The 24,423-nt window shown below is 38.0% G+C and overlaps 2 protein-coding genes and 2 non-coding genes across 7 annotated transcripts in view; 3 read left to right on the forward strand and 1 right to left on the reverse strand.

Annotated features, from left to right (window-relative positions):
- The first annotated feature begins 5,284 nt into the window (after positions 1-5,284).
- On the forward strand, positions 5,285-5,356 carry trnap-cgg (transfer RNA proline (anticodon CGG)). Its single transcript has one exon. It is a non-coding gene; the product is annotated as a tRNA-Pro (tRNA).
- A 290-nt stretch (positions 5,357-5,646) lies between these two features.
- LOC132160543 (RING finger protein 208-like) lies at positions 5,647-10,036 on the forward strand. Of its 2 annotated transcripts, XM_059570201.1 has the most exons (5): positions 5,647-7,051; positions 7,839-8,203; positions 9,056-9,160; positions 9,301-9,315; positions 9,505-10,036. In XM_059570201.1, the coding sequence occupies exons 2-4, from the start codon at positions 7,869-7,871 to the stop codon at positions 9,302-9,304; spliced, it is 444 nt and encodes a 147-aa protein (XP_059426184.1). In that variant the 5' UTR covers positions 5,647-7,051; positions 7,839-7,868; the 3' UTR covers positions 9,305-9,315; positions 9,505-10,036. The 2 variants fall into 2 exon arrangements, with proteins under 2 accessions (XP_059426184.1, XP_059426183.1); XM_059570200.1 differs by lacking the exon at positions 9,301-9,315.
- trnap-ugg (transfer RNA proline (anticodon UGG)) lies at positions 6,010-6,081 on the forward strand. Its single transcript has one exon. It is a non-coding gene; the product is annotated as a tRNA-Pro (tRNA).
- A 2,852-nt stretch (positions 10,037-12,888) lies between the features above and the next one.
- Positions 12,889-24,423, reverse strand: part of LOC132161232 (ras-related protein Rab-6B-like) — a 103,640-nt gene continuing 92,105 nt past the window's right edge. For all 3 annotated transcript variants that reach the window (XM_059571150.1, XM_059571151.1, XM_059571149.1), the window contains exon 8: positions 12,889-13,573. In XM_059571150.1, coding sequence (XP_059427133.1) covers positions 13,509-13,573 — 65 coding nt within the window. In that variant the 3' untranslated portion in view covers positions 12,889-13,508. The remainder of the gene's footprint in view (positions 13,574-24,423) is intronic.

A 24,423-nucleotide genomic window follows, 5' to 3' on the forward strand; every position in this document is an offset into this window, starting at 1 on the left:
CAACGCAGTTGGCACATAAACAGGTTGGAATTACTGCCAGTGTTTCTGGCTCTCCAGTATTTCTCGAATCTGCTGATCGGCCATCATGTGCTGCTCAGATCAGACAAAACAGCGGTTGTGTCATATCTGAATCATCAGGGAGGATTACGCTCTCGCCCCCTGTGCAGGCTGGCGAGACATGTTCTTCTTTGGTCTCAGAACAAATTTCTGTCGATCCGAGCTGTTCATGTCCCCGGACGTTTGAACTTCGGAGCGGATTTGCTATCCAGGCAGACTCTGGAGCAAGGAGAATGGAGGTTACACCGCCAAACGGTGAACCTCTTATGGCAGATTTTCGGAGAAGCGAGAGTGGATTTATTCACGTCGAACATGACTACGCATTGCCCGCTATGGTTCTCCCTATACCCTCCATCGCCCCTGGGCTTGGATGCGCTAGCTCACAATTGGCCCAGGACCAGTTTGTATGCCTTTCCCCCGATTCATTTGATCCCAGCGGTATTATCGTGAATATGGCTGGACAGAGTGGAACAGCTGCTGCTGGTGGCTCCGCGGTAGCATACACAGCCGTGGTTTGCGGAAATGATCAGTCTGTTAGCGGGCTCTCCATGGGAGATTCCCCTCAGACAGGATTTATTATCACAAGCACGGGGAATGATTTGGCACCCGAGGCCAGATCTATGGAAACTGTGGGTGTGGCCTCTGAGCGGAGTGAGTTAGTATTTCCCGGTCTTTCTGTTGAAACTACCGAGACTATACTGAATTCTAGAGCGGCTTCTACGAGACGCTTATATGCTTTCAAGTGGAGACTGTTTACGACCTGGTGTGAAATACGTACTATGGATCCGGTTTACTGCCCAGTGGCTTCAGTACTGGAGTTCCTTCAGGACCGTTTTTCGGATGGAGTGACGCCAGCCACTCTAAAAGTTTACGTGGCAGCCATTTCGGCTTACCACGAATATATAGACGGTGCCTCAGTGGGCCGTCATCCACTGGTTTCTCGTTTCATACAGGGTGCGCGACGGCTGAGGCCTTTCCGCCCCGTGCGAGTTCCCTCATGGGATTTATCCATTGTGTTGCAAGGTTTATCAGGGCGTCCGTTTGAGCCCTTGGAAACTGTACCGGATAAAATCCTGATTCTGAAGACGGTTCTTCTTATGGCTTTATCCTCCCTCAAGAGAGTTGGGTATTTACAGGCTCTCTCTGTTTCGCCTTTGTGCATGGAGTTTGCACCGGGCTCTGTGAAGGTGCTGTTGCGACCGAGGGCTAATTATGTTCCTAAGGTCGCATCTAATCCCTTTCGCTTTCAGCAAGTGGTCCTGGAGGCTTTATCCCCTGCTGAGGCGGGGTTTGGAGATCAAAGTCTTTGCCCTGTGAGAGCTTTAAAGACTTATGTGGATCATACAGCCCACGTAGGCTGGCGTGAGTCTGACCAGCTGTTTGTCTGTTTTGGACATAAGAATAAAGGCCATGCGGTTACAAAACAGCGCATGTCCCATTGGCTGGTGGAGGCAATATCTTTAGCCTATGAGGCGCGCGGACTCGCTTTGCCCTTAGGAGTTAAAGCCCATTCCACGAGAGCAGTGGCTTCTTCTCGAGCTTTTCTCAGTGGATCTTCCATGGACGATATCTGTGCTGCAGCAGGTTGGTCCTCACCGAGCACTTTTATCAAGTCTTACAGTCTGGATGTGAGGATGGCCCCTGGCTCCCGGGTTCTCCACTTGAGCAGATGCTTCCTTGGATCCCAGCTATCAGGTACGTCAGGCGTTATGGTATAGCGTTCCCATACCCGGTGACGTCACCGCAGCATCGAAATGACCTATGAAAGGGAACATCTCGGTTACGTATGTAACCATGGTTCCCTGAATAGGGAACGAGATGCTGCGGTCCTGGCCGTACCATACCTTGATAGCATTCTTCTTCTTCAGTTCATGAAATCTGAGCGAAATGGCGCGCGGCACCCAGGTATATGATGCGTGCGCATGCGTAAGGGTGGTGCCAAGCGCTATTTGGCCAATAGGATTGGCGGGATGGTATAGGGCTTCAGACATTCGTCACACCAAGGGGTGTTCCCATAGCCGGTGACGTCACCGCAGCATCTCGTTCCCTATTCAGGGAACCATGGTTACATACGTAACCGAGATGTTCTCTACTGTGCGACAGAGAGTCGCTGGTTATGACGCAATCGTTAGCCTATTTTTTTTACAAAAACTGCTTCTACGGGAACATAACGTAAGATACAAGGTAATTGAGCCTTTTATACATTTTCGTGTTTCTTTAGAAATAATTAATGGACAATTGGAGTCTTTAAACGCCTCGGATGTAAAGTTATTCGCTGTAAAAGTGACGCCAAAATGAATGGGAGTCAATGGAATGCTAACAGCAGGTGGGGGTCCGCTAGCCAATGGCGGCGCCCAGGGGCGCTTCAAAAAAATATGAAACCCTGCCCCCCTGAGATAAACAGAAGGCTTGTTCGACTTCATGCAGCTCTGCGCAAACCGATCGTCGGCTGACTTGAAGCAGTGCATGCCGGTTAGAAATTTTGTCCGACTTGATACAGCGCTGACTCCACGTGACTGTGACGTGTGCCATCAAAGTACCGCGAGAGCGATTCGAGAGTAGCCGGAGAACTCAGCCAGCGCAGCTTCTGAAGCGCGGCTGCACAGGTTCTGATGACGACACAACTGATCCACGATTGGCTGGATTCACTGATGACACCGATGACGTGCGTTTCAAGTTTATTGCGAGCAGGGCCGGCCCTGACCAATTTGCTGCCCTAGGCAAGATTTACCTGGCGCCCCATGCATCACAGCCCATTTCACCCTGTCATTGTGTTCATGATTTAGCATATATATATATATATATATATATATATATACACACACATTACAGCAGAACTGTTTCCAACACTCATAATAAATCATCATATTAGAATTATTTCTAAAGGATCATGTGATAGACCGGATGTCACATGTTTTTTTGTTTTTTGGATGTCACATGTGACACTGAAGAATGGAGTAATGATGCTGAAAATTCAGCTTTGCATCACAGAAATAAATGATAATTTAAAGTATAATAAATTGAAAACAAATTATTTTAAATTGTAATAATATATCACAATATTACATTTTTTCTGTATTTTTGATCAAATAAATGCAGGCTTGATGAGCAGAAGAAACTTCTTTCAAAAACATTAAAAATAGTAATGTTTCCAAACTTTTGGCCTGTACTGTATCCCCCCAAAACTACACAACTATAGAGTAAAACATTAATAAAAAAGTGATCATAAAAAATGCGTCTTAAAACTGACATGTTTGTACAAAATCACAGTCTGGGGACTCAGAACTCAGAACAACTGCTAACATTAAGTTTAAGGTAAAAATAACTGCCATGAAATTATAGTATCTTACTCCTATGCAATAAATTGTTCATTCACTACATCTCTTTACCTATGTCTTTATCCTCTTCTCTTCTTTTTGGCACTGTATCTATCGCAGACTATGCTCATTTATAATGTGTCATGTAAATTCGGCCTTCCGTCACAATCAGGAAACTTTCACCGTGTCTAGAACTGGCGCGAGCTGCCAGGCCCATTTCTACGAGCTGTGTGTTAACAAAAGCAGTGCTGTCTACATTGGATGCGGCGTCGGGCACGCTACACAACAAATTACCAACAACTGATCGCGCGCGCTCTGTTTCTGACGCACTCGATGGGCGGGGGAAGATTGAAGAGCCGGACTTTTTTTTTTTTTTTTTTTTGCTTTATTTGGTAGTATTTCGAATTAATGGTTTTTAAATAGTAGCCTAAAAAAAATGTAGAAAAAAAAATTATTCACTCGTTCACTCATTCTGGCGCCCCTATGGATGAGTGGCGCCCTTAGCATTTGCCTATACCGCCTATGCCGCGGGCCGGCCCTGATTGCGAGTTGACTTCAGTTTCAGAAATTCTCATATGGACTTTTAAAACAGTTCAATACGTTTTTATGTCGTCTTCATCTTATAAATCATATTTATTAAATATTGTTTTTCTGTATTTACTTTATTGTTAATATAAAGTTTGTGTATGTTTATTTTGCATGACTTTCTTTTTTATACAGACCTTTTACAGTATTCAGCAGCATAACCTATTCAAATGAGCATTTTTAATAACTAAAATGTTAATCTTAAAAACAAACAATCTAATGTGGTCATAAATGTATGCTCCTATACAAATGATACATAATACATTATGTTCCTCCATTTGTTTGGTTTCTTCATATTCTCTAGTTTATTTTGCTGTGTTTATACTTGACCTGCATGTGGTTAGCAAACTGCTAACAACTTGCTGTAACTTCAACTTAACAACTTGACAACATTCTGTTCACTTTCAAATAGTTGGTCTAAATCACAATATAAATCCAACAGAATTGTGTTTTTCTGTATATGAAAATCAGTGGTGTTATGTTTAAAATGTTAAAAAGAGCTCAGCAGGAGGGTACTGTAAATCTTGTTGCTGAAACCTTCTTAAAAAACACATACCCAACAGGGAATTTTTTTTATAGGTTATTATCATTTTGTATTAGCAGAAACACCCATGTCATACTGCTAAAGTTTATATCCAATATGTTATCTTGTTTTGGAAGACACCCTTGCAAAACACCACTTATACACACATCTTAAACGCGATCAAGTAAGCAAACGCCATGTGATCTGCCATGACTGACGTAATTGCAGCAAACTACGGGAGCCACAACGTGTCCGGCTTCATATCTCCGTTTGCAGCTCCTCCCCACCTGCACGCGGCTACTCTCGCCGATCGGTTGCATGCAGCCGATGTCGAACACACCTAGAGTCAGCTTTAGTAGAGAATGCGAGAGCTTCAAAATATTAGTTCACCCATACGGATGATTAGGTTACAGCAAACAGATAATACACTTCAGCTTTATTAATACAAGAGTGTTTACAATACACGTGTTTTGGTAACGTTAAGTAGTTAACGTTAGATAAGTAGTTATGGATACAAAGTATGCGGATTTTCCTGTAATTTATATATGCACAAAATTGCCATTATGTTACTGTAACGTTCATTTAAAATGTATTTTTAAGTGTGTCGTGTAACGTACATATACATTCTGAAATGAACTGAATGTGGAAAGAGCTCAACCAGTGCAATGCAGTCTTGCGAGGCTCATAAGAACCGGTAATTGTTGTTTTGATGCGGCCCAGTAGAGTAAATTTGATATGCGTAGATATAGCGTAACTTAAATATATGTATGTATTGTCTCGGGTCGTATTATTTTTTGCACGAGGCTCGTTGGTCTAGGGGTATGATTCTCGCTTCGGGTGCGAGAGGTCCCGGGTTCAAATCCCGGACGAGCCCATTTGCTTTTTTTTATTGTCTGTCTACTTCGAGTAATAAAATAGCATATATACCATATACCCTAGCGGGGTTTCTTGTGAAAATTATGATACCAGAGATTCCGAGGTGGACGGGTCATAATCTTTAAACACGGTGGAGGGGACAACCTTCCGGTGCCAGTGCTGTTCAACTAACTGTTACATCCCTTTATCTTGTCGCCAAAGTAGTATAGTATTAGGTTAGATATGAACGAACATCCGAAGCATATTGTATGTTGTACAAACATTGAAATACGCATGTATTTGAACTGCAGGTGTAACGTTAGCTCGGTGAATGTTTATGATAGTCAACCAGTGCGATGTTATATTTTGTTCTTTTCGACATTAAAGCACTTGATTACAAGCTCGTAATCACGACTTCATAAATGGGAAATATGAAATTGTCGAGAGCATGTAAGATAAGTACGTAACGTTAGTGACAACGTCCCTGACTAACGCGTGTAGATTCTTATGCAGAGTACTAACAACAATATTTGCGTTTAATATCAGCGAATAATTTAGTTAATCAGACTAACTTCGACACAGTATTATAATTAAAATGCATAAATATTTGTGAAAAGCTATTGATAATGTTTCAGGAATGTTTTGTTTTTATAAACACCACTTATCCTTCAGGGCTCGTTGGTCTAGGGGTATGATTCTCGCTTTGGGTGCGAGAGGTCCCGGGTTCAAATCCCGGACGAGCCCGTTCTTTTAGGTGTTTTTGTGAGAAGATTTATTAATAGTTCTCGGTTATTATACTGGAAAGTATAGATACTAGCATATTAGCAAAATACAGAAGACTATTTGGTGGAGTCATATTGAATGTAATTGTAATATCACAAAATTAAAATGGCATATGTGACCCTGGACCACAAAACCAATCATAAGGGTCTGCTGAATTAATAATCTTTCCATTGATTTATGGTTTGTTCGAACATGACAGTATTTGGCTGAGATAAATCCATCTGAAAATCTGGAGTCTGAGGGTGCAAAAAATCTAAATATTTAGAAAATTGCCTTAAAGGTTCTTAGCAATGCATTTTATTAATCAAAAATTAAGTTTTAGTAAATTAAGATATATTTGCTGTTTAAGAAATGTACAGTATATCTTCATGTAACATGATCTTTAATTAATATCCTAATGATTTTTGGCATAAAAGAAAAATCTATCATTTTGACCCATACATATTGTTGGCTATTGCTACAAATATACCCATGCTTTTGGTTTTGTGGTCCAGGGTCACATTTGATCAGTTTACAGATATTATAATTATTACATTATCTAATTTTATTCATTGCATTTCTTTATGTGCTACAGAAGACATTTCTCCCTCAGGGTTTTTCTTTATGTCTTTGCAAGTTTTTCCTAGGCATTTCCTTTAAACATGGAATTTCTGAACTCACAGGAAATCTTAATGATTCTTTGCAATGACGATGTACACAGATTTCTGAAGAACTAGTGAGCTTTGCTTTGTCTGGCAATGGGGGAGGAGAAAGACATGTATCACCTCCCCCACGACTCCACAGCCGCTTTAAAACACAAGGCGGTTATTCACACTGACAACAGAGGCAGCTTGCTCTCATCCACACACCAGTAATTCTCAATCAGAGCTCATCTCCTGACAAAGATCTGTAGCAGTCCATACAGAGAGCTGGATTTACGAGTTATTCTTCTGTAAGTATATTTCTTGATTTATTTATTTCAAAACTGATTCTGATTTAGATTTATTTTTATTTGAATCCTCAAGTTACACACCAATCAGTCTTAATTTCTTAATAAGTACTTTGGCGTTGTCCAGTAAGGTATACAAACATAATTAAAACAAGATCAAATTTACTGCATAAGATAATGACATCATTTGAAAAATGTCGAAAGCTATTCTATAAACCTCAAGTTTATTTCTTATCAAAAGTTTAGTGAGATTTAGGATGAAAAATGAGCTTAATTCAGGATGTATTCTTCTCTGAAACTTTCACTGGGGAAAAACTAGTTGAGGGATTTTTGCAGTGTGTTGTTTATTATGATGAAGATAGAACACACTGTTTAGATGGTTTGTCAACACAAGACAAGTTACACTTTGACTAAGGATGTTCTCATATAATCTTTTTCTTGGCCATCACTAACAAGACAACAAAACCAACTACACATATAACATTATGTAAAATTATTATTTGTTCTGAAATATTCTATCAATTGAATATTATATTTTGGACTAACAGGTGGTCTGCTGCATTAGATGAATAGTCGGTGGGGGTCGATCTGGCGATGGCTTTGCCATCTGCTTCAAGATTTTAAATGTCACTTTTCTGTTGCTTAAAGAGATAGTTCACACAAATCTGAAAGTTCTGTCATCATGGCGTTCTGCTTTCTAATAAAAAGGCATTACCAAAACGAACAAACAACATTGGAATATGAATGGAATGAGTTTTGAAAGTTGCATATTATTTTCTTGTTTTTGCAGATTACGCAAAACAGTTTTCAGTTTTTAGCCATGGAGGATCAGGAATGTGGGGTATGTTACCTGCATTACTCCCGCATCGACCGCGTTCCCAGAACCCTCCACTGCAACCACACATTCTGCACCCCCTGTCTGGAGGCAATGGGGCAGCACAACAGCGGCCTGCGCACCATTCGCTGTCCCTTCTGTCGCCAGGTGACATGTGTGGTCCGAGGGCTCAGCTTGCAGGAGGCTCTTTTTGTTAATAGCCAACTGTGGGACAACATTTGTGATGAGCAAGTGGAGGAAGAGGACGAGAGAGAGCAGGAAAAGGAGAAAGAGGGGAAAAACACTAATATGCAGGTGCTGCCCTCATCCCAGGCTGAATGGTGAGTGGGTCACTTTAATTTTATTGATTGATTGATTCATTCGATATTTTTGAGGGGAATTTAATTAAAAAAAAAGGTGGATGCAACCTAATGATATAATTAAGAAAAAGTCTTATTACAACAATGAACTAATTAAAAAGAAAACATTTGGAAGTAGTTATAGGAATAAATAATAATAATATAAATATAATGGTATAACACAAGAGACCCTTGCATACCCTTCTGACTGTGGAATAATAATAATAATAATTTGACCATTTTATGACATGGCAAGGTTAGGTCAGGGTCTAAAATGTCATCTGGTGCGACTGCCCAAAAACATAATGATATTTGTACAAATGTTTGTTTCTTGAATAATGTTCTATTTTTATTTTTACACACATCTATTCAAGGAAAATACGTTCCTCCTTTTGAACTTGGTTACATGTAAACTTCTGTTGAAAATGGCACACTTGGTACAGTTGTTTTAAACTAGATTCATCAAATGTTTTTTATTGTCCTCATATTCTTATTTTTCATTGACCCAAGTACTTCAGTGACTGGTGACTAATGTCTAACATGCAACCAGATGCTAAAATTAATTTACAGAGTCAAGTGAGCCTTTTAAATCAGCAGCCTCTGTATCACCTGATTCCGTTTATAAGTAGCCAGAATACTAGCAGAAAATGTACACCTGTTGTTATGTGTGATCCTGTTAGTACAGAATTCAGTCTCAAATCCCTGATCACATTTTATACTTAAAGAGAAACCTTAGAGTGTCTGTAGCAGTAGCTAGAAAATAAGTCCTGAGGATAAGAATGAATGCATTTGTGTTCCCATTCATACCTAACTTCCTCTTGTCTCTGGTTTTAGTCAAGTGCCAAAACACTGCGGATCCAAATTCCGACTCCCAGCTTTCCTTAAGAGAATGAATTTGTCCAGGCATCCTGAAGAGAGGATTGTTCCCACCTGCAATATGTGAGTCTTCATCCTACTGCATTGATCAACAGCAGTTCAAAATTGCATTTTATAAGCAGTTTAAAAGATTAAAAAGATAGTTCCCCAAAAATGGAAATTCTGTCATTTACTTACCTGTATGTTGTTACATTTTATTTCAGCTGAGCAACCTGAGGGTAAGTAAATGACTGAAATTTCATTTTTTTGGGGTGAACTGTCACTTTAATGACATAAAAATAATTATTCAGGGATCATAATACTATCATGTACACAAATATTGTAACATTATTGGGATTGAATGTTAACATGTTAACGATTGAGCATTTTTCAGTTACACTCACTTTTACCTTTGTCTCTTGACACAGACAAATGATGTCATGGCGAAGGCTTTCATCAGAAGAGATTATTTGAAAAGTCGAATGGACCATAAACAAAGGATTAACAATAGAAACACTAGACTTTCCGTATGTTTTGCTGCTGTCTTTAAAAGTGTATGGCATGTTCTAATTACGCCTGGCATACTGAAAGAGCAGGAGCAACAGTCGGTCCTGGACAAGGTTGTTTAAACAAACCCAATCCCCTCCATGTGCTTCTGCGACTGAATTTTCCAATTGAATAGCCACAAGTCTGAATCCCGCTCCTCCATCTGAGGGGAAGTTCTCATTAGGTATTCCACCTTTAATCCGTCCCAGCTGCTGAGGCCGGGTTTGTTTCAGCTGTCCCGAGAGAGAGCGAGAGAGAGAGGGTCCCAGATGCGAAACAAGACTTTCTATGCAGATGGCATCTTCCCCTTGAAATATCTCCCCCATGTCTCAAATGGACACTTTTAAGTTATTATAAACTTTGTTATTTATATAATTTACAAATGCTTGTAAATAAAAAATTATGATCGGTGAATGTTGTTGGTTTCTTCTTAAACAGCAAATGTTGACATCCTGTTTTACAAGACTATATAGAGCAGGGTGCTTCAGACTTCTCTGAGGGACATCTGTCTCACTTTTTATATAAAGACACATTTGTGAGATAAATGTCATTATAAAGAAAATGTTGTTTTCAAAGAATAAAATAAATGCAATACCTTGACTTTTACTAGTGTATGAAAAGAAAAATGATTACCGTATATGAAAGTAAATTCAATTAGCATTTTATAAATACAATAGAAATTTATGCCAAAATAAAAATCCTTAAATTTCATTAGTTTGAGCTCATTTTACAAAGTTTTTTTTTTTTTTTAAGATCATTTAATGTGCATTCAGTGACTTGATGATGATTGAGGTCATAGGGTAAGTCATTTAAATAAAACAGCTTCCATCTTCAACTAGATAAACATGTTGATTACATACAAAATACATAAGTATATTCCATGCTGTTGATATATGGTGATATTCCCTGTAGTGAATCTGCAAAAGACCAAAAATACAAAGCTTTTTTTGTCAATGGATTATACGCCATCTTTTATGTTTTGACTACTTTGCTTTACCAAAGTTTCCCATATTACAATTAGCAAAAGATGTGTCTTTATAAACGCACCTGCATGTGCCATTTTCTGAGAAAATCTAAAATGTTAATTTGCTAACTCTAAAGAATGATACAGAAATAAACTGAAATTTGTTTTTTTCAAAACATTTCATAGGAATTCTTGATGTGAATTCCTATGAAATGTTATTTCCTCAGAAGGCTTCACGTGCAGATAGCACAGCCAAAACAAAGTTGTAAAACAATCATTAAGCTGTTATCATATCCGACAACAGATTCTTCTACTACTGAATGTGGTAGAATCATAGAACCATGTGCTATAAAAATGACTATCCATGAGGCCATTCACCAGTCTCTGGCTGTGCTGCTGCTTTACAGGCTCCTCGTGTATATAACATAGGTCAAACAGACAACTGCTGATTTGTGAATCTCACTAAAAGTTGATCAGAAGTCAAACAGAAAATGTTCTCACAGTTTCAATAAAGAGTGTGAACTGGTTTAACCTATACACCTATGCAAACCTGTTTTGAGATAAATTGGATTAAGCTTTGACTTGTTTTGACAAGTCCTGCAAAGGTTTCACGTGTAAAATTATACAGCTTAATTGGACAGCTATGATTTAAGGCTCTTTCCTGAGGTTAACTATTCTTGAGAAGACAACCTAATAAAAATAGCTTCCTGTACGTTTGTGTGTGTATAGTGATATCACTATGCCTGCATGCATTTATTTGATGAAACATAAAGTCATATTGTGAAATATTACTACAATAACAATATACCTTACAATCTTACTCTTTCTACTGTATGTTTCATCAAATAAATGTTAAGAGACTTTTAAAAATATAAAAAATGTCCATTCTTCTTCCAAACATTGATCATACACAGTATATTAAGTAGAAAATAATTTAAAAAGTAAAGTAAGAATAGTCAATATAATTTTTTTTGGTAATAAGACACTTTTATTGATTTTACTGATTTGGACCAACATGCTAGATTTCTATACAGTGTGAATGGTAAAGCTAGCTCTGAATCAATCAGGCTGGCTCGCTGAGCTAAAACATATACACAGGGAATAACTCACGCACAGACATTCGCCCAAGGCTGATGTAGCGTTGTGTCAATCACAATGACTTCCGGTTGTACAGGTACACTGATGATATGATTTCATACATCTGCACCCCATTAAATTCAAATGAGAACCTCTTTTCAGAAGACAGAAAACGAAATGTAAACAAAACCAATAAATAACCCCATCCAGCTTCCGTTAAGTGACATCTTTTTTACCGAAGCTCTCGGTGATGTGAGAAAGAATTGGCAGAGACAAATCTCATTTTCCCTTTAAGGTTTCAAACTATCCAAAAACAGAAAGCAAAAGGGTTATACTGTGCTGCGATTCAGTGGAGTTTACCTTCCATTCCAACTAAAATCTGCTGGATTTAGTAAGAAAAATGTAGCATTTCAACATTTTGGGGGCGCTAATATCATGTGTTTCTACCCACAATTCCTTGACGTCACAAATAGCTAGTCTCGACTCGTATCTGGGTTATGTGAAGCAACTTTACAAATAGTTTATCTGTACAGTGACCCTCGGGAGATTTTCACAAGAGAAGAACGCTACAGTTTGAACTCTAAAGTGGTTTCAAGGACAGACGTTTGACAGCAATTTTGAAACATTTACATCTTCCTTTCTTGAAAAAGTGCATTAAGGATTCACACTAAATACATTTCAAATAAATTAATATACTACACAATCTGTGTCCCCCTGGTCAGTTCACTACAATTTACTGGCCCAAAGAGCAGCTGTGGACATGAGTGGGTTCCTACACAAGGCAAACACTATAATGCTGCATAATGCTAATTCTTAAAAGTGAACTACAGTTATTTTTTGAAGGAATGTCCCATCTTTGCATTTCTGATATTAAAGCCTGTTTGAAAACGACAGCTGATATATTTACAGTAGAACTGGACTGTTTGATGAATCAGTGTGGAAACTGCTAGCGTACAAATTAATTATTCTAATCAATTAAAAATTAATGGCCTAGTTTAGATGCATGATTTGCTTCGGTCATGTTTCTAGTCTTCCAACTATCTGCAAAACACTAAATGCCCTAATTTAGTTAAAGAATAAGAAACATTCCATCTTTCTTGATATCAGGTTGTTTGCACAAGCTATTGTTGTTTGCAATTCTAAAGAAAAAATATGTTGTAAACATTCAATAAACCGTGTAATTAGGACACAAACTGTACATAAACATAAAAAAAAAAATCACACATAATTTGGAAAGGTTTTAAGGTATCTGAAATGACACATTTACACAAACTTAAAATTTCAAGTATATTGTCACAGCAAGAAAAAAAAGGCTAAAATAAGTTGATTTCATGAAATGCATCGAGATTCACATAATCTTGTGCACAGTAGACAGCAAGATTGAGATGATACTTTTTAAAAGGGCTAACATGCATGTCTTCCATATTCTGTGGATTATTAGTTGTTTGGATTGCCCTCTTTCCTTTGAAATCCTGCTTTTTTTATGGCAAAATTATAGAATTTTTCTTGATGCATCTGTTTCAGTGCTCATCCTTGTATACAAAAATACAAAACACAAGAAAAAATCTACCTCTCTACATTTTCAAAAAGTATATATGTTGGACATAGTCTACATTTTAGTTGATTTTGGCCCTTTACTTTTCGAATTTTTAGGATTTTTGGCAATTTTGTAACTAAAGTATACTATTTTACAATTGAAATTGATGTAACACTGATTCCAACCAGTTACTAAAGTCAGATGGGAAGGCCAAATATCCAATCTGAAAACACAACTGGAGGCTAACCAAGAGGAAGCAACACAACAAGCATGTGGTGTAGATGATGCTGTAAATCAGATGTGAGCTATTAACAGGAACATCCGCCCTCGGTAGTTGGAGGCTCCTGTGGTTTGTCCAATTTAATGTCAATCACTGGAGATTGCTGTTAAGGAATAAACACTTCAATACATCAAGAATTTACATCAGAGAATGAATGTGAACATAAAAGGTGTCAGCTATAAAAAAAGTCAGCTATAAGCTAAAGAGATATAATGTTAATTATCCTTTATTTTTATTCTTTTTTGTGGAAGACTTTTAATATTTAATATTACATTTAATGATCAATTATAAAACAAATATAAAGAGAGTTGACCTCTCCCGACATTAGGAGAATTCTAGCCATAAATGCTAATGTATTGAATATTTTTGGCACCTTTATATCTACGGAAGGCTTTATACACAGCACAACATAACACAGAAAACATTGTTTTGGCACATTAGCAGATTAGAGCTGAATATTATGACAGCATTTACTTTTTATACACTTTTATTCATTTTCTTTATTGTGTGGTGATGTCTGCCAGCAAAGGGAACGAATGCCATCTAGTGGTCATCATCCGAAACGCAAGATAAGACGCTTGTAGCATTTCTTCTAAAGTGTCTTTCCTTACCAACAACATGGACGAATTTCAAAGGAATGTTAATCGGTGTTCCTAAGAGGTATGTGGGTTTAGTGGGGCTCTTATACTTGTTCAGTCATACCAGCTGCTCCTGTTACGCTGACTCGCAGAAATGTAATGTGCTCATGTTTGCATTCATGAACAAATGGCCAAGTGGTGAGTGGTCTGATGTCTGCGAGTGTAAGTTAGTTTGGTTAATGGCGTCCGAGTAAAATGATTTGTTTTATTAATTTGACTAAATTGTCGCATTAAGCTTCATCCATATACTTTTATAATATAAAAGCAAATCAGAGCTTTAAACAGTGAGGATAGCGTTAGATCCTGATGTGAGTGTTCTCTCTTTTCCTCAAGAGATATGTTGTGTCTGTCAGAGATGTGTTTAAAATGCGTTAAAGGCTCGCTGTCTACACTGGGTTCTACTGTGTTTCATTTCCCCAAAGTGCAATTAAGGTATACTGTATGAATATTAATTGGGTCACTAATTAGGTAAGGAGGTGCTCTGTAACCTCCTGAGAGCAAGTAACATAATTCATTAGTCATGACTTTCTCCATTGTAGGTTTCGTTACATATTGAATTAATTAGCAAACACCCCAAAATGTTTCAGCCATTACGATCAAAACTTCACATCAATTTATTAATATTAAAGGGGTCATATGATGTTGCTAAAAATAATGCTAATAAATAATTGAACCATTCTGACGTTGTCTTTCATTTTTGTAATTTTTAAATTACAGTGTAATTTACTTGGCAGTCAATGGGACAGTCACAAGCCTCCCAGTTTTCATCCTAAATATCTTAATGGGTTCAATCACTCAAAAAATAAAATTATGTCATAAATGACTTACCCTCATGTCGTTCCAAACCCGTAAGACCTCCGTTCATCTTTGGATCACAGTTTAAGATACTTTAGATTTAGTCCGAGAGCTTTCTGTCCCTCCATTGAAACTGTGCGCACGGTATACTGTCCATGTCCAGAAAGGTAAGAAAAACATCATCAAAGTAGTCCATGTGACATCAGACGGTCCGTTAGAATTTGTTGAAGCATCGAAAATACATTTTGCCGTGAACGCACTCACAACAGACAAGACAGACAATACAAGAGAAGACAATACAGAATAAAGTTGTTATTTTTGAACCAAAATGTATTTTCAATGTTTCAACAAATTCTAACTGACCCTCTGATGTCACATGGACTACTTTGATGATGTTTTTATTACCTTACTGGACATGAAAGGTAATAAATTATTAATTATTCCCATAATAATTAATAAAAAACTCGTAACACAAATAAATAAAATTTACAATGAAACCTTTGAGATTGCCACCTCAAAAAAGCTTAATCTGTGTGTCTGCTTGATGTGTAAGACTCAAGTACAATGAACTAACCCTTTGGTTTGCTTAAAAAATTTTCAACTTCAGTTGTGAAGTTTGTAACTCAAAGGCAGAAGTGCTCCTAAACAACGAGTTGCCTAATCTGACTAAACTAAATTCAGGAAAATGTGTAAATGAACTATTATGCCCCTTTTAACAAGATAACGTATAAGGCTCAGGTGTCCCCAGAGAAGTTTCAGCTCAAAATACCCCACAGATAATTTATTATATCATTTTGAAAATTCCTATTTTGAGTAGAAGCAAAAACACACTGTATCTTTAAATGCAAATAATCTGATGCTTCCCTCCCCCTTTTCCGGAATAGGTCTGTGCTTTTACATCTAGTACATAGTGATAGGAAGTTCGGATCATTTTACCGACTCGGACCTCTGAGTCTCGTTCAGCAAAATGAACAAATCTTTTTTTCGTGTCATTTCGTTCATTTGTATCAAAATATAATTAAAATGTTACACGTTACTTGCTTAACATGTCTACTAGTACGTACGCAAACGTTGATTACACTACAAACATTGCAAAAATACAAGAAACAGAAAATATGAATTAATTGTTTACCTGGGTCTTCAGTTTATGATTAGCTCACCTCACCTCTTATCTGACAAGTCTTCGGGTTTGAGTCGTTCCTTCATCACGTGACAGCCCCATAAGCTTTGACCATAGACTGACTGTATAAAGGGAGTTACCCTGGCAACAAATCTGTGTGTATTCTTTTTTTATTCTTTTCTTTGTCTTCATGATTTTAAGTGTACTGCCTTAATGTTTCAATGTTTATATTGTTTAATAAAAAAAAAGTAAAAAAAAAAGACTGTATAAAAGGCTTTACCCTATTGTTCGTTCTTTTGTCACGTGACACGAGACACAGAGGAGAGGAATTGTTGAATAATGTCATTATTTTTTGTTTTCTACGTGTACAAAAAGTATTGTCGTCACTTCATAATGTCACGGTTGAACCAATGATGGTAGATGGACTATTCTGACGATGTTTTTCATACTTTCCTGGACCTTGACACTGTCTCAATCCTAGCAGTTTTCATCCAAGATATCTTAAATTGTGTTCCAAAGACGAACAAATCTTTTATAGTTTGGAATGACATGGGAGTAAGTGATTAACAACAAAATTTTCATTTTGGGATGGAGTATCCCTTTAATGACCGGCTTGTACAACCTAATAAGTTTAGCTCTAGCAGAAACCATGTTTCACAACACTATATTTTCTATATCACATCATAGTGGATCAATTTTAACTTCGGCAACCAACTGGGAATGAATGGTTTGGATACTGCATTTTAAAGTTGTCTCACCAGCATCAGGACACATTATCAGATTGCATTTAAAGCTGTAACATTCTCTTCAAATTATATTTCTGGACATAACTGTATTTATTATGAAATTACCTAAAGTACCTCTACTACACACAAGTGGACCCAAATTTTATGCCTCTACTTTGTTCTCAATGTCTGTATGGATACTCAGTGCCTTAATATCTCTATGGCTCTTTGCTATTATGACTGCACACATGCAAACATACACCCCATGCATAGAACACAATATACACACACTGCACCTGTAACAGGCCCAAAAACAAACAATCCTTGTCATTCAAACTTACTGGATTGGAAATGTATCCTATTCTGCTGCAAAAAATATTCACACAGATAATGAAGAGAGAAATGTTTCTTGTTACCATACCAATAGACTTTCCACTGCCACTAATAACAAGTGACTGAATGTGACAGAAAAAGTTATGAGAGGAAAATAAATTAGCCTCAGAGTGGACCAAGGCCAATATTTGAATTTCATGGTGGAAATAACATGAACGAGTAATCGAGAAGTATAGCCATCAAAACCTCACCTTTGTAAATGAGACTTTACTCTGTCAAATGAATTAAACAAAATAAATTAATATTAGATATCAACCGACACAATTGTGCACTACTGATCTATATGATCACTTAGAATATTAGAGCTCTATGCTGATACACAGCTGCTGTACAATGACTACGGCATACTTTAAGTACTTTGGAACATTCTAAGGTCAATAAAACTTTAAAAGGAAGGTGAAAACACCTGTTAATGTCAAAGGGTGTGCATCCCATCTAGCTACAGTAAAAGACCTAGTAAACATGACCTACTTTGTAACAAAGATAAAAGCGGTTACTGACAATCACCATGTGTTATATGTGGTGAAGTATTAGCTGCTGAGATTAGTATAAAAAAATTGTAGTTTTTATTTAATATATATATATATATATATATTCTTTTTAGTTATTTAATGATTATTAGTTGATTGTTTACTCTTGTTCTATAAACCGTTTTCTTACCAAGTTAATGAAACAGTATGGAAAAGGTATGGAAGGCATTCAATTTCAAACCTGTTCACTTCTGGCGAAAATACCAGTCCATAATTCATAACAATGCTTTCTCCAATGAAAAAGTACACGCCCCTGTCATCCTCACATCAAAATCCACCAACATATTTTAAATGTTTTGGACTGTTTTTGCTTGTAAACAGTGGTGCTTGGTCTGTGCATATTTCTCCTCTGATTCAGACAAGACAACTTTTTGAATGGAGAAATCAGTATAATGGATAGAAGACTTTTAGCCGGAAGCAACAGTTTGAAGTTAAAAACAACTTGATGAATTTGTTTATTACAGCTTTTCATTTGACAAGATGTTAAACGTGCAGTATGGAATCTTTGGCCACCAGGGGTCACTCAATCAAAATAATAACATGAGACGTACTTTGATGACGTCGTGTTGTTCATTGGAACACGCGCTCTGTCGCTCCACACATTCCTCACTCATTTTAACTGAGGCCGGCGACACACTGGATGCGTGGCGCAAGCGTCTCAGCTGTGTGGTGTGTCAGTTTAATTTGGCTCCCATGTTAATAGGTTAGAGCTTGCAGACTGCCTGCGTGAGACGCGTGTCTCAGGCGCGGCTCGAGCCGCGCAGAAAACGTGTGCATGCTAGAAATAGAACCGACGCCTATTTTTCATGCGACACGCACGCGTGTTGGAAGCGTTTCCAGGCAAAATATAATAGGAAAATATGTTTATATGTAATTTTGTACACAAATACATATTAATTCATGACATTTTGATGTTTGAAAGTCTATAGGTTGACATAAATTCAGATACAAATGTAATTTAAAAAATAAATAAATAATTATCGATTTTCAAATATTGCACCTGTCAAACATAGTCTATTTTGCCGTCAATACTGTTGACGGTGTCCTTTATCAGTAGGCTTTATATTTATGTTCAACATGAAGTATAGATATTGTTGTCATGAAGACAAGAGCCTGGTCTGTCAGCGGTCTCCCTCTGTGTCACCTACAGCAGCGCGCCATGCCGCGTCAGGCACGATTCTGATAAAGACACAGAAAACGCGAGGCAGCTGCCACGCTTCTGGCACGCAGCAGAGACGCCACGCAGCCAGTGTGTCACCAGCCTTAGTATTTTGACAATCACGTATTTTCGAACGGAGAGATATATGAATTATCAGACCCCTATCAAATCAATATTCCATCTAGCTAGTAGTAATATATGTAAAAAAAAAACACGGTTGCCTTTCGTTAATAATTATAATTAGGCTACGTTTATACTATGATATCGAACAAGATAGTGAACTGCATTTGAAGCTACTTTATCCAGCTAGATATAGAACACATGTAGATTTACATTATACTCTACATGAGAGCTAGTCTGTCTGCGTTTTACACAAGACATCATTGTTTCACAAAATATACGGATAGATACAGTTAGCTGAATGGATGCATACCTGTTTATTAGAATGCAAGCATCTCTCTGTAGTTTCAGCTTGTCACGAAGCTCTCTCTATCTTGGAAATGCAACTCCAATATTTACCCGTGTCTCGTTTCTTCTTCGTCCCAAAACCTTCTCAGGTCATTTATTTCACCCGTATGTTTGCGCTTCACAGAACGTGCAGGCAAAGCATAATCATGATCCATAACTAAGTTATTGATTGAGGTATAAATACGAATATAAACAATATAAATATAAAATATAATAGTCTCGATCAAGGCTAGCTACTACTTTTTCTTCTTCGTCTCGTCTTTGCTTCTGTTCACCTTTGTATTTGGCAGTTCCGCAGGAAGTTAGATAAACTAGAGGGGTCAAAGTTTATATGACGCCATAGACGGGCGACAAAACGGAAATAAAGAAACGTGCCGTGTCTTCTAATTAAACTATCATTTTCTCCGGATTTGAAAGTTCGTGGAAACTGTCGGGATAATGTAAGTACACAACAAAAAAAAAAATATAACATGGATATAGTGATATTTGCTATTTTTAAAGCAGAAAAATTACATATTGCGCCTTTAACTGATGGACTGGGGTGGATTACTTGTGGATTATTGTTATGTTATCAGCTGTTTGGACTCTCATTCTGATGGCACACATTCACTGCAGTAGATCCAAGCAAGTGATGTAATGCTAAATTTCTCCAATGCATTAACAAATGGGACCTTATTGTGGGTGTCACCAATTTGTCTCGTTTTAAAGAATGTCTCAAGGACATAAGAACTTGAGTCAAGATCATATACTGTATAAAAACATGGACGTAGTGTCTACGTAAAGTCACCGTAGGTTTCTGAAGAGCGTTTGTTTAAGCCTAAAGTGGGTGGAGCCAGCTGTCGCCATCTTGGCAGCACATCACTCCTTGATAATCGAAAATGGATAAAGAGGCAGGAGCTGATTGCTGAAACCACACCCACCTAGCTCATTGGTGGTGACAGCAGCATCAATCCACCTGTCACTCAAGTGGCCATGCCCTCAATTATGTATAACATTAAGGGGTAATATAATTTAAACGGATGAGTTATAAAAAAAAGATCACCCCCCCTCACAGTTGTCATGAAGGGCAAAATTAGCTATATAGACTGAAACCACTTTTTGTACAAGACTGTAAACATATTTTGTTTTAACATGGGGAGCCAGCCTCCAGCGGCCAGTCAATAAATTGCAGTTTTAGTCACTTCTGTGATGGTTTCACGAGACAGACCGGAAAGTTGCCGCTTCGTCAAGATACTGGACAACAAAACAGTAATCAGAGTTGGATACTTATGGAGGCTTATGACTTATGACAATCTGCTTTATCCTACTGAAATCCTAATATTTAAGTGTTGCATTAGTCATAACAAATCTAAAAGGAAAGTAAAATGGAACATTACAAAGGTCTGTGAAACAGCGAATGCAAGTAAACTGTTTTATGACATAGGCTGACCTTGTGTGGGTATCTGGAGTCTGACTCGACTGATATGAGCCGGAGCTCTAAAGCCTGAGGGATGATGGGAAACTCTTGTAATACAACACAGAACTGTAACCTCATGCTGCCTGCACATGCACCTCAATTCCTTGCACACTGCATTGTGTCTATATCAGTGATTCTCAGCTAGTGGGTTGTTGTGATCCAAAAATGTGTGGCATAGGGTCACAAAAGGGAGGGGAAACAGGGCAAATAACTGTTAGTGCAGCACCTAAAATCGTCAACCTGCTATCTTGACACACTTCCCACATCTTTTTTCAAAAGTGTGCTTAACTGTTTAGAATTCAGATCTCTTAGAAGTGGTGAACGCCTCACTTCTTTCTGGGACATTTCCAAACTCCCTGAAAACTGCAGTTGTTAAGCCCCTCATGAAAAAGAGCAATCTTGATAACACCATTTTGAGCAATTATAGACCAATATCTAATCTTCCTTTCATAGGCAAAATTATAGAAAAGGTAGTTTTTAGTCACGTAAACAAATACTTAAACTCGAACGGATACCTGGACAATTTTCAATCTGGTTTCCGAACGCATCATATTCACTTAAATTCTGACTCTGGCAAAATATCAGTGCTGGTATTGTTGATCTCAGTGCTGAGTTTGACACTGTCGATTATAACATACTACTAGAGAGACTGGAAAACTGGGTCGGGCTTTCTGCGATGGTACTCAAATGGTTCAGGTCATACTTAAAAGGGAGAGGCTATTATGTGAGTCTAGGAGAGCATAAGTCTAAGTGGACGTCCATGACATGCGGAGTCCCACAAGGGTCAATTCTTGCACCGCTCTTGTTTAGCCTGCATATGCTCCCACTAAGTCAAATAATGAGAAAGAACCAAATTGCCTATCACAGCTATGCTGATGATACCCAGATTTACCTAGCCTTATCTCCAAATGACTACAGCCCCATTGACTCCCTCTGCCAATGTATTGGTGAAATTAATAGTTGGATGTGCCAGAACTTTCTTCAGTTAAACACGGAAAAAACTGAAGTTATTGCATTTGTAAACAAAGATGAAGTTTTCAAGGTGAATACCTTGACTCTAGGGGTCAAACAACTAAAAATCAAGTCAGGAATCTTGGTGTGATTCTGGAGACAGACCTTAGTTTCAGTAGTCATGTCAATGCAGTAACTAAATCAGCATACTATCATCTTTAAAAACATTGCAAGAATTGAGATGTTTTGTTTCCAGTCAAGACTTGGAGAAACTTGTTCATGCCTTTATCACCAGCAGCGTGGACTATTGTGATGGACTCCTCACCGGCCTTCCCAAAAAGACAATTAGACAGCTGCAGCTCATCCAGAACGTTGCTGCCAGGATTCTGACTAGAACCAGAAAATCTGAGCATATCACACCAGTCCTCAGGTCCTTACACTGGCTTCCAGTTACATTTATATATTGCAGATTTGTTCACTGAATATAAACCTAACAGAGCACTCAGATCACTAGGATTGAGTCAGTTAGAAATACCAAGGGTTCACACAAAACAAGGGGAGTCTGCCTTTAGTTACTATGCCGTCCGCAGTTACAGTCGTGGCCAAAAGTTTTGAGAATTACATAAATATTAGTTTTCAAAAAGTTTGCTGCTAAACTGCTTTTAGATCTTTGTTTCAGTTGTTTCTGTGATGTACTGAAATATAATTACAAGCAGTTCATACGTTTCAAAGGCTTTTATCAACAATTACATGACATTTATGCAAAGAGTCAGTATTTGCAGTGTTGGCCCTTCTTTTTCAGGACCTCTGCAATTCGACTGGGCATGCTCTCAATCAACTTCTGGGCAAAATCCTGACTGATAGCAACCCATTCTTTCATAATCACTTCTTGGAGTTTGTCAGAATTAGTGGGTTTTTGTTTGTCCACCCGCCTCTTGAGGATTTACCACAAGTTCTCAATGGTATTAAGATCTGGGGAGTTTCCAGGCCATGGACCCAAAATTTCAACATTCTGGTCCCCGAGCCACTTAGTTATCACTTTTGCCTTATGGCACGGTGCTCCATCAAATGCATTGTTCTTCACCAAACTGTTGTTGGATTGTTGGAAGAAGTTGCTGTTGGAGGGTGTTTTGGTACCATTCTTTATTCATGGCTGTGTTTTTGGGCAGAATTGTGAGTGAGCCCACTCCCTTGGATGAGAAGCAACCCCACACATGAATGGTGTCAGGATGCTTTACTGTTGGCATGACACAGGACTGATGGTAGCGCTCACCTTTTCTTCTCCGGACAAGCCTTTTTCCAGATGCCCCAAACAATCGGAAAGGGGCTTCATCGGAGAATATGACTTTGCCCCAGTCCTCAGCAGTCCATTCACTATACTTTCTGCAGAAGATCAATCTGTCCCAGATGTTTTTTTTGGAGAGAAGTGGCTTCTTTGCTCTCCTTCTTGACACCAGGCCATCTTCCAAAAGTCTTCGCCTCACTGTGCGTGCAGATGCGCTCACACCTGCCTGCTGCCATTCCTGAGCAAGCTCTGCACTGGTGGCACTCCGATCCCGCAGCTGAATTCTCTTTAGGAGACGATCCTGGCGCTTGCTGGACTTTCTTGGACGCCCTGAAGCCTTCTTTACAAGAATTGAACCTCTTTCCTTGAAGTTCTTGATGATCATATAAAGTGTTGATTTAGGTGCAATCTTAGTAGCCACAATATCCTTGCCTGTGAAGCCATTTTTATGCAACGCAATGATGACTGCACGCGTTTCTTTGCAGGTCACCATGGTTAACAATGGAAGAACAATGATTTCAAGCATCACCCTCCTTTTAACATGTCAAGTCTGCCATTCTAACCCAATCAGCCTGACATAATGATCTCCAGCCTTGTGCTCGTCAACATTCTCATCTGAGTAAACAAGACGATTACTGAAATGATCTCAGCAGGTCCTTTAATGACAGTAATGAAATGCAGTGGAAAGGTTTTTTTGGGATTAAGTTAATTTTCATGGCAAAGAAGGACTATGCAATTCATCTGATCACTCTTCATAACATTCTGGAGTATATGCAAATTGCTATTATAAAAACTTAAGCAGCAACTTTTCCAATTTCCAATATTTATGTAATTCTCAAAACATTTGGCCACGACTGTAGAATCAGCTTCCAGAGGAGATCAGATGTGCTAAAACACTAGTCACATTTAAATCTTGACTCAAAACTCATCTGTTTAGCTGTACATTTATTTAATGAGCACTGTGCGATGTCCGAACCGATTGCACTGTATTTTACGTATTTACTGTATTTTATGTAAAATCATTTTTTATTTGTAACTGTTTTAAATAAGTCCATTTTTAAATCAATTCCAAAGTTTTAAAATTGCTTGTTTTTATTTTTGTATTATTTTTCTTCATGACTATTTTACTTTCTTTTATGTTAAGCACTTTGAATTACCATTGTGTACGAAATGTGCTATATAAATAAACTTGCCTTGCCTTGCCTTGCCTAGACAAATCTAGAAATTAGACTGATGCAAACATGGGTCATGTGACAGAACCTGATCCTCAAAAATCATTAACAAAACTATGCAAGCAAAAACTCATTTTTGGCCACCTCATTCTAGAAATGTTAATTTTTGATAATAAAATAAAAACTAAAAAGAATATTCTTAGAATGTTAGAAATTGGTTCCCAAAGAGGAACCTATGTTAATGTTAAGGG

The sequence above is a fragment of the Carassius carassius genome, chromosome 17 (assembly GCF_963082965.1).
Source record: "Carassius carassius chromosome 17, fCarCar2.1, whole genome shotgun sequence".
NCBI classification, from domain to species: Eukaryota; Metazoa; Chordata; class Actinopteri; order Cypriniformes; family Cyprinidae; genus Carassius; species Carassius carassius.

Excerpts from the sequence above, each read along its gene's own strand:
- LOC132160543 (XM_059570200.1), top strand. The coding sequence starts at position 7,869 with ATGGAGGATCAGGAATGTGGGGTATGTTACCTGCATTACTCCCGCATC. Across the intron at positions 8,204-9,055 it reads CCCTCATCCCAGGCTGAATG|TCAAGTGCCAAAACACTGCG; the intron begins GTGAGTGGGTCA and ends CTCTGGTTTTAG. Across the intron at positions 9,161-9,504 it reads ATTGTTCCCACCTGCAATAT|ACAAATGATGTCATGGCGAA; the intron begins GTGAGTCTTCAT and ends CTCTTGACACAG.